This window comes from Xenopus laevis, chromosome 1L (genome assembly GCF_017654675.1).
Source record: "Xenopus laevis strain J_2021 chromosome 1L, Xenopus_laevis_v10.1, whole genome shotgun sequence".
Lineage (NCBI taxonomy): Eukaryota > Metazoa > Chordata > Amphibia > Anura > Pipidae > Xenopus > Xenopus laevis.
Genome location: NC_054371.1, coordinates 155,383,382 through 155,397,795, shown reverse-complemented (window position 1 = coordinate 155,397,795; position 14,414 = coordinate 155,383,382). Strand labels below are relative to the sequence as shown.

Genomic DNA, 14,414 nt, shown 5'->3' with positions numbered 1-14,414 from the left:
ATTATTTTTCATATATTACTCATTTGATTCTAGACATGAGCAAATGTGTTTTAGTTATTACAGGTATGGAATGTAATAATTCAAAATTCTTGGGAGCTTTGGTTTTCCAGATAAGGGATTTTATGTAATTTGTGTGTGTAGATTTATTGATTAGTTAAATCAATTTGAAAGAGTTATGGTGGCCATACACAGGGAGATGTCGCCAAATGAGCGGATCTTTCCCCGATATGCCCACATTGAGGTGGGCAATATCGGGCTGAACAGATTGTGGACCCTAGGGCCCAATGATCGGATCAGAATGGAGGTAGAACAGGCGGTCAGATCATGGCACCGCATCAACGAACAGATGTGGCTGCAATTCGACAGGATTTTTTACCTTGCCTGATCCACATCTGCCCGACTTTCGGCGAGATATCGATGTGGGAAGCGTGTCGGAGGGCCCTACACACGGGCCAATAAGCTGCCGACTCGGTCTGTCGGTGGCTTTTATGGGCCCGTGTATGGGGGCCTTTACAGTCTAGAAGAAATAATATTCAATAAGAACAAGACCCTGTAGGAAATAGTATTGTTGGGGGTTTATCAAGCACAATCCATAGGCTCATTCAGCCTATCAGCATATAGTAAGTATCCCTGATCGTATTTAGATACATGTATTTAAAGTGATATGCATACATTTAAGAATGTTTTTTTTTTTTAGGGGACGTATCTGTCTGTCTTTGGTCACTGAACGGCCTTCTTAATAGCGTCTCACCTCCCTCCCCTGCATCTGTTCTGCAAGGCCATTCTGCTGCAGTTACATGCTGCTCGTTTAGTCAAAGTGGAAGACTGCTTGCAACTGGCAGTCAGGACCGGGTGAGTACTAATAGAAGAGAAGTAGGTGAGATGGAAAGAAAACGGTGAATAAGGAGTGGTATTTTCAGTTTATAATTTAGGGTGGTGGCACACGAGGAGATTAGTGGCCAAACGACAAATCTTTTCTACTGTGGGTGACTAATCTCCCCGAAATGCCTTCCCTCTGGCAAGAATGCGAATTGCCAGCGGGATGGCATACGTTTTGCTTCATTTTCCGAAATCGCCCAAAGTTTTGCCGTGAAGCAACTTCGGAAAACCAAAGTGATGCGCATGCCATCCCGCCGGTGAATCACATTCTTGCCATTAGGAAGGCATTTTAAGGAGGAAGTGATCAGGAGATAAAATGAAAGAATAAATCAAAACACAGAGGCAATGCATAAAGATCTAGTCTGGGGTGACACAATCCTTCTATAGGCTACAGTACAAATCTAAACTGTACTCCAGCCAGAGGAATGTAATAGCCCAGTCTAAGTTGACTGACAGATCAGTCTGTTTGTGGAGAGCACTTTTTAAGTAGTAGTAAACCCAAATATAACATTTTGCATAATGATGCAAATTTAATTTTAAGCAGCTTTTGGATTTACGTTAAAATACCTGGAGATTTTGTTGGTTATTTGTTAAAGTAATTTCTCTTGAAAGCAGCATTGAAGCAGTAGCTGTCTGTCCCTTGCTACTCTCTTCACTGTTGATTCTGACTTCATCTCCTTTTGAAACAGTCATCTCTCCTCCTTCCAAGAATTCAACACAATGCCTTGTATGCTCTGTTACTAACAGAACGGAAAAACAAGGAAAAGCTCAGAAGTGAGCATGGCATTGTGGGAATCTGAGTCTTGGCAGGAGGAGATCTTAACTAATGCTACACTATATTACTAGTCAGGAACTGCAGTAAAGTGAATGGCAAAGATACTTGTTTTGAATGGCAATTAAATCTAGAAATAATTTTACATTCAAAAGCATTTTTACAAATCTTTACTGTATGTTGGTAAATTGCTTTGAATTACATTTTCTTCAGTTACGCAAACATTTATACTTGGATTTACTTTCCCTTTAAGTATGTGAGATTTTAAACATAGCTCTTTGAGTAATATATGAGGTATGTGGATATAATTATCCAACTATATCCACATACCTCATATATTACTCAAAGAGCTATGTTTAAATCTGAGCTATGTTGTTGGGAGGGGGCATTTAATTATCTTTGTTTTAAGGGTATTTAAAGAGTTGCCAATAAATGTTATATTTTGTTGAGATTTAGAGATGACCTAGTCCCCGCTTACTCTATATTATGATTGGTGGGGGTTCATTCATTGTAAGGGACGTAATGGGACATTCACTAAGATTCGGAGTTGCGCCAGCGTCTGCTTCGCCGCGCTTCGTCGCACTTTGCCAGCGCTCCGCAAATTCACTAAAATCCGAAGTTGCGCTCAGGGGAAGCGTAAGGTTGGGAAGTTGCGCTAGTGTTAATTCGCCTATTACGATAGCGATGCTTCATTTACATATGGCGCCAAATTGAATTTACAATGGAGGAATATGTAGCATCACTACAAATGCCTGGGAAACCTTCAAAACATCAAATAAAATTTTTATTTTGCCCTACACATCTGCCCACTGTATAGTTAAGTTGCCATGAGTTAGGAAATGTAGGGGGGAAGGAGGGGAGCCCCAAAAATTTTTTCGATCTTTTTCAGCCTATCACTCATAAAAAAGAAAAAATGCCAGCGTTTTTTGGGACTTAGAAAATTTTTGAAAGAATCCCTATCTACTCTATTGCACTTCGCCTGGTCTGAGGTGGCGAAGGAAGTCTGGCGTAAAATGTAGCGTTCAGACAAATTCGCGGGTCAGTGAATTTGCGTAGTTACAACCGTTGCGCAAATTCGCCAGGCGTAAGGGTGCGAAGTAACACTAGCGAATTTACGCCAGTGTCCGTTAGTGAATCGGCGAATTAACGAAAATGCGCAACGCTGGCGAATTCATGCTAGCGTTAGGTGCTTCGTCGTTTAGTGAATTTGCCCCACAGACTGTCCTTTTGTTATGTTGTTTTGCAGACATCCTTTATTAATTTTTATGATGGCTAAAGTAACACTGGGCAGGGCGGTGGGTTTCCTGGCTCCCTTGTAATTGCATTGACACCATTACTTTCATTTAGGAACATGTCTGTATCACTTTAAATACTGCTATATAAGAACATGATGTATGCTATGTGTAGAAGATGTATCTGCAGGTATATATGGTATATGTGACAGGGAATTGTATAATATATAATACACTAAAGCTGGTTATGACATTTCCTGTAGTGTTAGAGTAACAGTCGATTGTATTAGGTAGAAAATTTAAGAAGACGAGATGGTGCCCAGTAGCAGAGGAGGGATGATGTTCAGATAATTGGGATACACACATTTCACCCACATGGTGATTTGGCAATCGCATTACAGATTTATCAAATGACAGCTGCTTTTGTGTTTCAGTCTGTGCTGTGTTGGGATGTGTCCTTGACTCCCCCTTCTGTGGTACATGCTCTGCCATTGTGCCATAGGGACTGGGTAACTGCCTGTTCATGGACTGATGCAGACATGCTGGTGAGTTCCACTAATACACCATCTGCTTTTAGTGCAATGGCTTCCATTTAGGTGTTGGCAGCACTCACTGAAACATCTATCTTGTGCTTTGGAATTGATGAGGAGGAAAGGGTGTCTACGACTGGTTATGTATTTTTGTGCCAGTTCTAGCTTGGCCCATATGACAACATCCAGTTATAAAATGGTAGAAATCAGAAGAGAACGTTAGCAGACTCCTCAGTGTAAAGTACAAGGACAACATGCATTATTGCACTCTTTATTAGCAATCATGAAGTTGTGCCTTCCTGCCAGGGATGCACCAAATCCAGGATTCGGTTTGGGATTCGGCCAGGATTCAGCCTTTTTTTCAGCTGGATCTGGATTCAGCCAAATCTTTCTGCCCGGCTGAACCGAATCCGAATTTGCATGTACAAATTAGGGGCGGGGAGGGAAATTGCGTGACTTTTTGTCACAAAAAAAGTAGTAAAAAATGTTTTCCCCCTTCCCACCCACAATTTGCATATGCAGATTAGGATTCAGATTCGGTTTGGTATTTGCAAAGGATTCGGGTGTTCGGCCGAATCCAAAATAGTGGATTCGGTGCATCCCTTCTTCCTGCACATTATTTTAATACTTCCTATTTAAAATACAGTGGAACCTCAATTTTACATCCCCTGATTTTAAGTTTTCCCTCAATTTGTGGTCGCACCTATATATTATGCATAATACATTTCCCTGATTTTACATTTTCCTGGATTTTACACCATTTTTTTCAGGTCCGTGAAAAATGTAAAATGGGGGTTCTATTTTAGGTTTCAACTATGTCCCCATGTAGCAAGGCATGGAATAAACAATGTGTTGAAATACAGACTTATTGTCTTTCTGCAGGTCTCATGCTCAGGGGACGGCTCCGTGTGCCTCTGGGATATTCAGCGAGAGGAACGCCTCTTGGATTTTGCAGGACATCAGAGTGCAGTCAGCAGCGTTATATGCATGGTATGATCATAGGTGTAACTTGCCTGTGTCGAACAATACATGTTTGTGAAAATTCAAGTCTGTGGCTTCTCTTATTTCAGGGAGAGCGTGTAATTACAACCAGCAGGGATGGCCGTCTGAAGGTGTGGAACCTTACAGGCATAGAGCTTGCTAACATTTCTGCTCATCAAGAACAGATAAATCAAAGTGCTGCATTCTGGATGCCAGTTGATAGCCAGGGTAAGATATACAGTATCATGGAATAGCAGGTGCAGCTTCAGTGTCTGTACAGCTAATTCACTGCTGTACAATTTTTCCAATGGCTAATCATACATAAAGTACAAAAGAAATGGAGGAGAAGGTTAAGGTTTATATAGCAGAGAAGCTCTGTAGAATACAATGGGAACGTTTCAGTTACATGCCTTTTCTATTTTTTTTTTTAGCTTGAATGGCTGCCCCCATTGCTACACAGCAGCTTGTTTATATGAACTATAGTAGTGTTTCTGAAGCAAACACATGAGTTTTACCAGTGCAGAGCGACACTACATCCTATTTTAATTACTTTAAAACACTTTTATTTTTTGGTGTTACTGTTCCTTTAAAAACAAACAATATAATACACCAGCCCAACAACATGCTGCTGACATTTTGTTCCATGCTCCCAGGTATCACAATGGTTTTCCTGGGTGGTCACATGTCCTGTTTAGAACTTTTTTGGTAGGTTCTTGTGCTGAGTATGCTTCCCGCTAGTATCAGCATAGGGACACCTGGGAGCCTGAAGCATGATGTTAGCATGTTTAACACATGTGTAGTCCAGGCTTGTACATTTTTAAAGAAGAGGGGGGAGTTTAGCGTTAGCGGGGTGGTGATTTTATGTTTCCTTATTGAAGTCTATGAATCACTAAGTTTACACTTTGGACAGCTCTCAGCTAAATAATGTTATAATTATTCTCAGGGGAAAGGTGTTTATTAACTTATTGACTCTCTTGATGCAGATGATGCAGCTCTTGTAGTTTATGTTGCCTGTTCTGATGGTTTGGTTTTGAAATGGAGCCCTCTTCAGGTAGGACCTATAACAGTTCTATGTTGTCCTTTAAATGGGTTGTTCACCTGCCAACACTTTTTTTCAGTTCAGTTGGTTTCAGATAGTTCACCAGAAATAAAGACATTTTCTAATTACTTTCTATTTTCTATGTGTGACTGTTTTTCTAATATTGAAGTGTAAATGTAATTTTTCACTTCTAAAGCAGCTCTGAGAGGGGGAGCGGGTCGCCGACCCTGTAAACTGTTATAAATTGATACATTTAGTTGATACATTTCTTATCTTTGTCTCCGCTAAGTAGAATCTCTGGGTTTCATTACAGGCAGCTGTTGGAATTGATACAATAGTTGCTAATACTCCTGAGATGCTGCTGAGAAATGTATCAACTAAATGTTGCAGAATTGTAACAGCGCAGAAAAACAATGTTTTTTTTTCTGGAGAACAATTTGAAAACAACTCAACTGAAAAAGTGTTAGGATGGTGAACAACCCCTTTATTAAAGGTGGGGTCCAATAATACAATGGCACAAATGGGGTATCTGTGCTTATCTAGATGGATCAAATACAGACATTATATGGTCATGGAGGTCCAGTGATATCATCGTCGTCATCATCATCATCAAGCTCAAAATGCAAAGTCATAGCTACAGCTTCCCTGGATGGTTCTGTGAGACTGTGGGAAGAGCCAAGCAGAAATGGTATGTGGCTGAGATAACGTTAGGCCAGAACTGCAATATATTAGGATGAGATTGTAAATGTTTTCTCTTATATATTGTAGGGAATGTGATGGAGACACGTCATGTTGGTAGAGTCTCTGCAATTGCTTACTCTCCTGATTCTGAATTGGTTGTCTCAGGAGGAGAGAGTGGAAATGTAATTCTATGGAGCCAACAGAGAGTCTTGTTCACTGTCCAGGTAATACACAATCCTATCATGGAGTCTGTGAAGATGTGATTCCTTATAAATGGCTCCTCAGCTTTATAACCAATTAACTTATCGTTTGAATTCCTGCCTGACTTTGTGCTAAACTTTATATACATTTATTTTCCCTTTTTAGTGCAGCAAAATGTGTATCTCTCATCTGCTGTTCACCTCTCAGAGAACATTCTGTGTTATTTCTAATGATCTGAAAGTATCTCGCTGGATCTTGCTTCCATGCAAGGGAGGTGGCCTGAGGTATGTGTGAAATGGAAGGAGAATATAGGGCGTGTGGTGTCTGTAATTGAACTGCAGCCAGTGAATGATTTTGTATAACTTCAGAGCCAAGAAGGCATACAGTATTGAGGTTGATTCCCTGGTGGTCAGCGTTTCCCTTGCACCTACAAACAATGAGCTGGAGTTGCAAACACTAAATGGACACAGGATGATTCTGAACATCAAGAATGGATCACTGAAGGTATTGTTTTGTTACTGAGAAGTGATAGATATACGTATATATATAATATATATATATATATAAAATGCAGCTAATTCTCCTTTCTGTACATAACTCATTGCTTCACCCATTTTATCTACTTGTAGCAAAATGGGCGACATACATTACACTCAAACATCGACCAGCAAATCCCAAGGGAACGGATGTATCCTGGTAGCATAATCACGGCATCCCAAGCTGATTTTGGTAACAACTACAGACCTTTTTATGTCTCTAATGTGATCAAGCTTGTATTTAGAAGCTTTTTGTCCTATATAGGCACCCATGGGCAACCTCCCTAAAGCTGGGGCCCTAGGCATGGACCCGTGGGTGCCTATGTGGTAACAATAGTAATTGCTTTTGAAGTGGGCAGGGCTAAAACCAAACTGTAGCCATTTAGCCATTTTCCCTGGTCAGAACTTTTTTTTCCATTTAGACAAGACGATATTACTCATTCTAATGTCAATAAGATGAGGCAAAAATGATATGAAGGTGCTGCAATATGAATAAAGGTTCATGTAATCTTCAACCACATTCACTAAATACACATAAATCTGTTTTGATTATTTCATCCGCACTGTATCCATTTATTGATCCTTTGCTAAAGTGACAAAAATATTGTGCATTGCAAGATTTCTACAGCAATTTCCCAGATGATTGTGTAACTTGTGTTCTACAGGCCTGTGTGACTCCGCCGGAGGCTTGTGGTGCCCAAGCACAGACACTGCCAATTTAACAACTGCGGAAAAGTGGGAGCGAAAACAGGTAGAACTGCATTCAATATGTTACTATTATTACTACCTGGGGTGTAGGATCTATTATCAGGAAACAGTGTTAGCATATCCCATAGGGAACAGCAATTCTTCATTTTTAATTCCTTTTCTTTTTTCTGTAATAATAAATAAAACATTGTTCTTATGGGAATGTTATGCTCAGCTACCGCTCATTGTATTAGAACTGAGCAGAGACTCAAATTACTGACTGCTGGCCAGCCCAAGAGACCAGCAAGGGGCGCTGCTGTTTCAGATTTATTATATTAGCAGTGTAAAAATTAGAAAACAATGTAGAAGTTGCAAGAGTGTTCAGAAGTGTAGTCTGAATAATTTGACGTTTGTTTGTGGGTGTTCAGTTCCCTTTAAGGTTAGGTTTTTTAAAAGTACTTAAGGCCTTACATCTTGTAACTTATAGCAGGAGCAAAACATTAGAAAGCCAATGATCTTTCCAAAGCATGACACATACACATCCAGTGTCATACTGGGGGGGCCAGGTCTGCAGCCTCATGGGCCCCCCACACCATCCCCTGGGCCCCCCAGTCGCAAAGTCCTCAGTCTCTGCATTCTTCCCCTCCCGCACACCTCTCCCTCTATCGCGCACACCTCTTTCTAGCGACCGTCAGGGAGTTGCACGGAGCCAGTCTGCGTCGGTGGGGCCCAAAAGAGCCAGGGCCCACCACGTTTTTTCCCAGCGTCCCAGTCCGACCCTGTACACTTCTTTATATGCCTGGTAAAATCCTGAGACGACTATTGAACAATAACTAACAGGACATTTCTAAGAAGCAGGGATCAGTGATGTGTCCAAGTCTAGGAAACTCTTACATGTTTTCACTGGTTTATAGACTTGGGCCGTCCTTACAAGTTGTCTTTGCTTTCCCTTGAGATGTTTCCATATTAATCTTCCTCATTGTTGGTGGTTCCCAGATACACAGTGCTTCTGTTTCGTGTCTCCATGTGTTGGATGAGCACTTTGTTACAGGATCAGCTGATCGGACTGTGAAAGTGTGGGAACGCAGAACCTACCGACAGGTGAGTGCTTCCATGATAAAAATACTGCAACTGAAACCTGCCTATCTTAAAGGAAAACTATACAATGTAGGTCTCTATAAAAAGATATTGCATAAAACAGCTCATATGTAAAGCCCTGCTTCATGTAAATAAACCATTTTCATAATAATATACTTTTCTAGTAGTATGTGCCATTGGGTAATCATAAATAGAAAATTGCCATTTTAAAAAATAAGGGCCGCCCCCTGAGATCGTAGGATTCACTGTACTCACAAACATACCAACAAACCATACATGTTAGGTCACATGAGCCAATTAACAGACAGAGTTGTGTCTTTTGATTCCACACTTCTTCCTGTTACAGTTAGAGTTGAAGTATTTCTGGTCAGGTGATCTCTGAGGCAGCACACAGACCATCACGAAATGGTGGCTCAAGGCAAGAGATGTAAAAGGGCAAGATTTACTTAAATATATATTCCAGTTTGGCAAGATTCTTTAATATGCCACTTAATATGATATAAACTGTTGCTATCTGACGTTTAACCCCTTTTTCTGTTTTCAGATTGGACTCTTTCAGTGCAAAGGTGCAGTCACCTGCCTGTCCGCGTACTTTAAGGAAAGAAGCGAGTTTTGTGCAGAGCAGTTCTACGTCGCCTGCGGTGATCAGTATGGCAATGTGTATCTATTAAGCTGCTTTTAAAGCAGTGCAACCTGTGGAGCACAATGAAGTGTCCGTATCAGTGTCATTTAACTGTCCCTGAGAGATTAATGGCACAACACTAATTTTCTCTTTTTTTATATTTACTAAATTCTATGATTTAATGTTGTTCATGCAGACAAGACATGTGCCTAGGGTGCAAAGCTGAGGGGGGCACTGACACAAGGGTTCCGGGTGTGAAGGAAGAAGGAGGATATGGCTCACAATAGGGGATCGTCCTGTGGATTTCAGCTTGGTGATATTGGGCCTAGCCTTAAGAGGAAAAAAAACCAAATTTCTCTATTGACTAGTGTTAGACCACTTCCTAATCCTTCTTTTATGGATCTTATATTTTACCTAATATCAAATTGGGTTGTCCTTACCAGCACAAGGGTGTAAAGGCTTATTATAGATCACATCTCTTGAAGCCTAATTGACTCCTATAATAGACATCACACCTATATACTATGTAGGCCTTTTCTGCAGTGACTCTCCGTTAACCCTATTGCAGTGCACACATTCTCTCACTCTTTGTGTGATTGTTATAGTTGGGTGAAATTGCTTTTTATATGTTAGGACTGTAAATTGCACATTCACTGGCTGTTTCTTTTAAACAATCTCATCATAAATGCACCACCCCTTGCTCTGTTACTCCGTACGATACACCAACCTCATAGACAAAGCAGCTAAATGGATACTTTAAAAGAATTGTCATCCACCAGAAACAAAGCACCCCAATTTCAAGGAAGGCAAATATTATTGCAATGTAATGAGCATATGTCAAATACATTTATTTTGCAATAAAGAGATTTTTGTGTTATGTATAAAACTCACTAGTGTGTGTGTTGCTCTGTAATATTGTGATATATTTTGCTTAATACATACACTATACATATTATGCCTTCACTATACTAATCTTATACACATATGTTCATTTAGTAAAAATACATTTTGTTTGTTGTTTATACAAAGAACCCTTAAACTGACACTCTCCATCAACTTAGTGTCCTTCCGTCAGTCCTGGTGACCACTTGTAAGGAAAACATTTGATTTTGAACATCTTATATGCAAGCAAAAAGGCTTGACACTTAGAACTATTCAAGGGATAGCAAGACACTAGTTCTAGAAAAGTGGCAACTAGTTATGGGCGAATCTGTCCCGTTTCACTTTCAATTCACGAAACTCCGAAAATATTTGCGAAACATTTGCCAAAAGCATTGAAGTCAATGGGTGTCAAAATTATTTTGACATGAGCAACCATTTTTTATACGCGGGACTCTTTTGTCCAAATGCAATAAAGTCAATGGGCGTCCGAATAATTTTGATGTGCAACAATCTTTATTTTGTCCAAATGCATTAAAGTCAATGGCGTCCAAAAAATTTTTGGACGCCATTGACTTTTATCAAGTGGAAAAAAAAACTTTTTTGGGTTGACATCCTTTAAGGCAGTGATCCCCAACCAGTAGCTTGTCAGCAAAATGTTGCGCGTGTAGGCGCCGAACGCAGGAAGAATGCAGCATGTTGCGTCTCATCCTGCGTTCGGCGCCTACATGCGCCTGTGTGAGTACAGCCCCATTGAAAAAAACTAAATGCGTCTACTCCTGCGCTCCCCTGCGGCTGAACGCATAAAAACGGAAAGCAGGGGAGCGCAGCTTCAAACGCTCGTCTGTCAGAGCCCTTACTGATCTTTCAATTCAGGCCCTCTCCTATTAATATTCCAGTCTCTTATTCAAACCAATGCACAGTTGCTAGGGTAATTCAGACCCTAGTTACCAGATTGCTCAAGATGTAAATTTAAGAGCTGCTGAATAAAAAGCTAAATAAGTCCAAAACCACAAATAATAAAAAATGTACTGGATCAAGTGAATTACCTGCTCGTTGTGTATGTGTCTAACTCTACCAGGATTACATGATAGACAGAAGGATAACAACATAACGATCACTTAAGGTTAATAATTCATTTAATGCAGAACCAATGTCCTGAACTAATGAGCCAATAAAGAAAAGCAGCAACATATTTAAAAGTATATAATTAGTTAGAACAAGAAACATATATCATTATGAGCACTTCTAATGCCAGGAACAACACATACATGCATTCTTCTGCAATTGCTTACAGAAGGAGCACAAGCAGATTTGATGCATCTTCAAAGATTCTACCATAAGGACCTGTAGTTAAAACGGACCTTCAGCAGATACTTCATGCGAACCTGATGAGGGTCATAAACAATGTACTCATTGTAATTTAGTTTGTAGCCTCTGTAGCCTTTGTAGCCTCTGTTCTTTATCGGTGTTGTGCCTATTAGTGGGCCCAATGGAACCACTGCTCCTTCACTGTAACGAGAGTTTGTTGGAACAGGGATTATTGTTAAGAAGAAACTTTTAAAGGTGTAGCATTAATACAGTTCATTAGACTGTGTGTCTCAAAAAAAAAACAAGGATTGTCAAAATGAGTGCACTTTCCTCTATTTCTAGTGATGTTGGTACCCATGCAACCTTTTCAAACGCCTGCCTATGTGCATGTAACGTATCGACAATCAGTACCAGAGCTACGGACAGAATTTGTCTCTAATAAGAAAGCATCTTGCAGATCTGCCAGACTATGAAACAGGTTAGAACTTAGGCACTAACATGACTTAAAGGAGAACTAAACACTAAAACTCAATATGGCTAAAAATGCCATACTTATATACTGAACTTACTGAACCAGCCTAAAGTTTCAGCTTGTCAATAGCAGCAATGATCCAGGACTTCAAAGGGGGTCACCATCTATGAAAGTGTCTGCAACCCTCACATGCTCAGTGGGCTCTGAGCAGCTGTTGAGAAGCTAAGCTTAGGGGCCATTGCAAATTATCAAGCAGAAAATGAGGTTGGCCTTTAATATTAGCTGATGCTACAGGGCTGATTATTAAATTCTGATGCCTTTTGTATCGGTTTCTGTGCTGCCATGTAGTAATTATCTGTATTAATTACTAATCAGCCTTATATTGTGACATTTCTATTCTATGTGTACTGTATATTGTGAGTGGGTCCCTTAGCTCAGTAAGTGACAGCAGCACAGAGCATGTGCAGTGAATCAGCAGAAAAGAAGACGGGGAGCTACTGGGGCATCTTTGAAGACACAGAGCTTTACTGCTAAAGGGTTGTGGTTGCCTTAGGCTGGTACAGAAGCTCAAAACATAATGTACAACATTTCTACCTACGTTTTAAGTTCAGATTAAGTTCTCCTTTAAGTAAGTGGATACAGAGAACCTGATTTCTGGGGGATGACTTATTTTATTTAAAAAAAAATGGCAGTTTGAGTGGTCAGGACACCCAAAAGTCTAGCCCTGACTCACTTCAGACAAGAAGGAAGGGTGTTATCTGCTTGTATAGAGGAATGTGAGCAGCTGACTCATCTTGGCTAAAGTGAGTCAGACCTAAAACCTCATGTTTTTTCTTCTGAAAGAGAACAACTGGCACCCCCAGCAAATCAAGTTGTGGGGATACTAAACCTGCAACTTTGCCAAAGCTACTTTCTTAGAAGTAAACATGTCACAGCAATCAATATCGATGGAAATTGTGGTTCTTGGAATGTAATTCTAAGCAACTTTCCAATACACAACTATGAAGATTTTTTTTAATTTATTTATTTATTTTTTTAGATTTACTTATACTAGATATTTCCAATACACAGTTATTCAAATTTTTGAGTTATTTTCAAAATGTAATTGCAACTGGAAGCAGTGTTTGTTTACCCTCCATTGTCCTCCTTGTTCTAACCGAATCCACTATTTCTCCTAGTCAGCTTGGGGGACACAGGGACAGTGGGGTATAGCTAGTACCACTAGGTGGCCGGACACAACAATAAAAGAGAAGCTGGCTCCTCCTCCACTGGCTATTCCCCCAGAAGGCAGAGTTTACACTTCAGTTTTAGTTGTGTCCTCGGGAGGATAGGACATGTTTGTTATTTTCTATGTCATTTTTTTATGCTCAGCTAGACTGACAAATAGGAGGGATGTTCCAGCCCTCTACATTGAGTAGAGGTCTTTAGCGACACCCTCCAACGCGGGATTTGCCTCCAGGACGAGAAGTGCTTTGCACAAACCACCAGCCAAAGTGATTTTCTTTATTTCAGGCAAATAAGGAAGGCTGAACAGAGGGCGGATAGCAAGAGGAACAGGACAGGGGTAAGTTTTTTCACTGAACATTCCCCCCTGCTGCGCTACTGGGTCCCCTGCCTTATGGATGCTGTTGAGGCATACAGCTACTAATCGTCCTCAATCTCTACCAGGCCAGTAACCTGCACCTTGTGCAGATGAATAGAGCAAGCTTAGACTCGCTCTCACTGAAGACCTGAGGCTTATTTAGGGCTCTGTGACAGAAAATTCAGCTGAGCTTTAGCCCTCATATAAGAGTGGGGTCCCCAACTCTCCCCATATGGTTGCAGAGACATGTCGTTCCGGGTGAACCAGGATATTCAGGGGGGAGTCTCCAGTCTCCAGCAGCGAACCTCTCCAGTCAGTGGTTTTTCCACTCCACGGTGGGCATCCGAATTGGGCCACCGGGATTCCAAAGGGGGGCTCAGTCATTCAACTAGCTACTCGCCTACCTAGACTATCCTCATTGAGACCCTCAAAATGCAGGGCCCCTTTCCCCATCCGAGGAAGATAGTGATACACCTCCCAGACACTGCTCTCATTTGGGGAAGATTAGTATCGCTCCAAGGGCGAGCTGTCCTCCTGTTCGGATAATGACGTGGAGCGGTCATCTAGCATCTCTTCAGAATCAGTAGATGGGAGACCCCTTAGAGGCTTCCTCAACAGCAGAGTCGCTAGAGCACGAACCTTTGGTCTAAAACCTGGTCCAAAAGGTTGTGGGTTCAGATCCCACCTCTGCTAAAAACCGGCAAAAGCAACTCTAGTCGGTTGTGCTTTAACTAACTCTCGAGAGTGATGGAAGAACAAGTGGCGGTAGTCCATCATTCCTCTCGGAGCCGGTGGCTCCGGCCGAGTCTTCCATTCCGGACAAATGTGGTCTTCTCTTCCATCTGTAGAAGCACCTGTATCCAAAGATACTGGTCCCTCTTCCTTCAAGGACTCTATGGATAAAGATTCGAT

General features: G+C 41.0%; 2 protein-coding genes across 6 annotated transcripts in view; one reads left to right on the top strand and one right to left on the bottom strand.

The window, feature by feature from the left end:
• tep1.L (telomerase associated protein 1 L homeolog) overlaps nt 1-10,144 on the top strand; it is a 57,337-nt gene extending 47,193 nt beyond the window's left edge. For all 3 annotated transcript variants that reach the window (XM_041565585.1, XM_018260123.2, XM_041565586.1), the window contains exons 43-55: nt 698-852; nt 3,318-3,428; nt 4,296-4,403; nt 4,484-4,622; nt 5,378-5,445; nt 5,977-6,121; nt 6,202-6,338; nt 6,481-6,599; nt 6,684-6,819; nt 6,945-7,044; nt 7,517-7,602; nt 8,535-8,639; nt 9,181-10,144. In XM_041565585.1, the coding sequence (XP_041421519.1) occupies nt 698-852; nt 3,318-3,428; nt 4,296-4,403; nt 4,484-4,622; nt 5,378-5,445; nt 5,977-6,121; nt 6,202-6,338; nt 6,481-6,599; nt 6,684-6,819; nt 6,945-7,044; nt 7,517-7,602; nt 8,535-8,639; nt 9,181-9,318 (1,547 nt within the window). In that variant the 3' untranslated portion in view covers nt 9,319-10,144. The remainder of the gene's footprint in view (nt 1-697; nt 853-3,317; nt 3,429-4,295; nt 4,404-4,483; nt 4,623-5,377; nt 5,446-5,976; nt 6,122-6,201; nt 6,339-6,480; nt 6,600-6,683; nt 6,820-6,944; nt 7,045-7,516; nt 7,603-8,534; nt 8,640-9,180) is intronic.
• A 1,114-nt stretch (nt 10,145-11,258) lies between these two features.
• parp2.L (poly(ADP-ribose) polymerase 2 L homeolog) overlaps nt 11,259-14,414 on the bottom strand; it is a 42,545-nt gene continuing 39,389 nt past the window's right edge. For 2 of the 3 annotated variants that reach the window (XM_018260110.2, XM_018260099.2), the window contains one exon: nt 11,259-11,649. In XM_018260110.2, coding sequence (XP_018115599.1) covers nt 11,472-11,649 — 178 coding nt within the window. In that variant the 3' untranslated portion in view covers nt 11,259-11,471. The remainder of the gene's footprint in view (nt 11,650-14,414) is intronic. The other variant, XR_001935472.2, reaches the window with a different exon arrangement.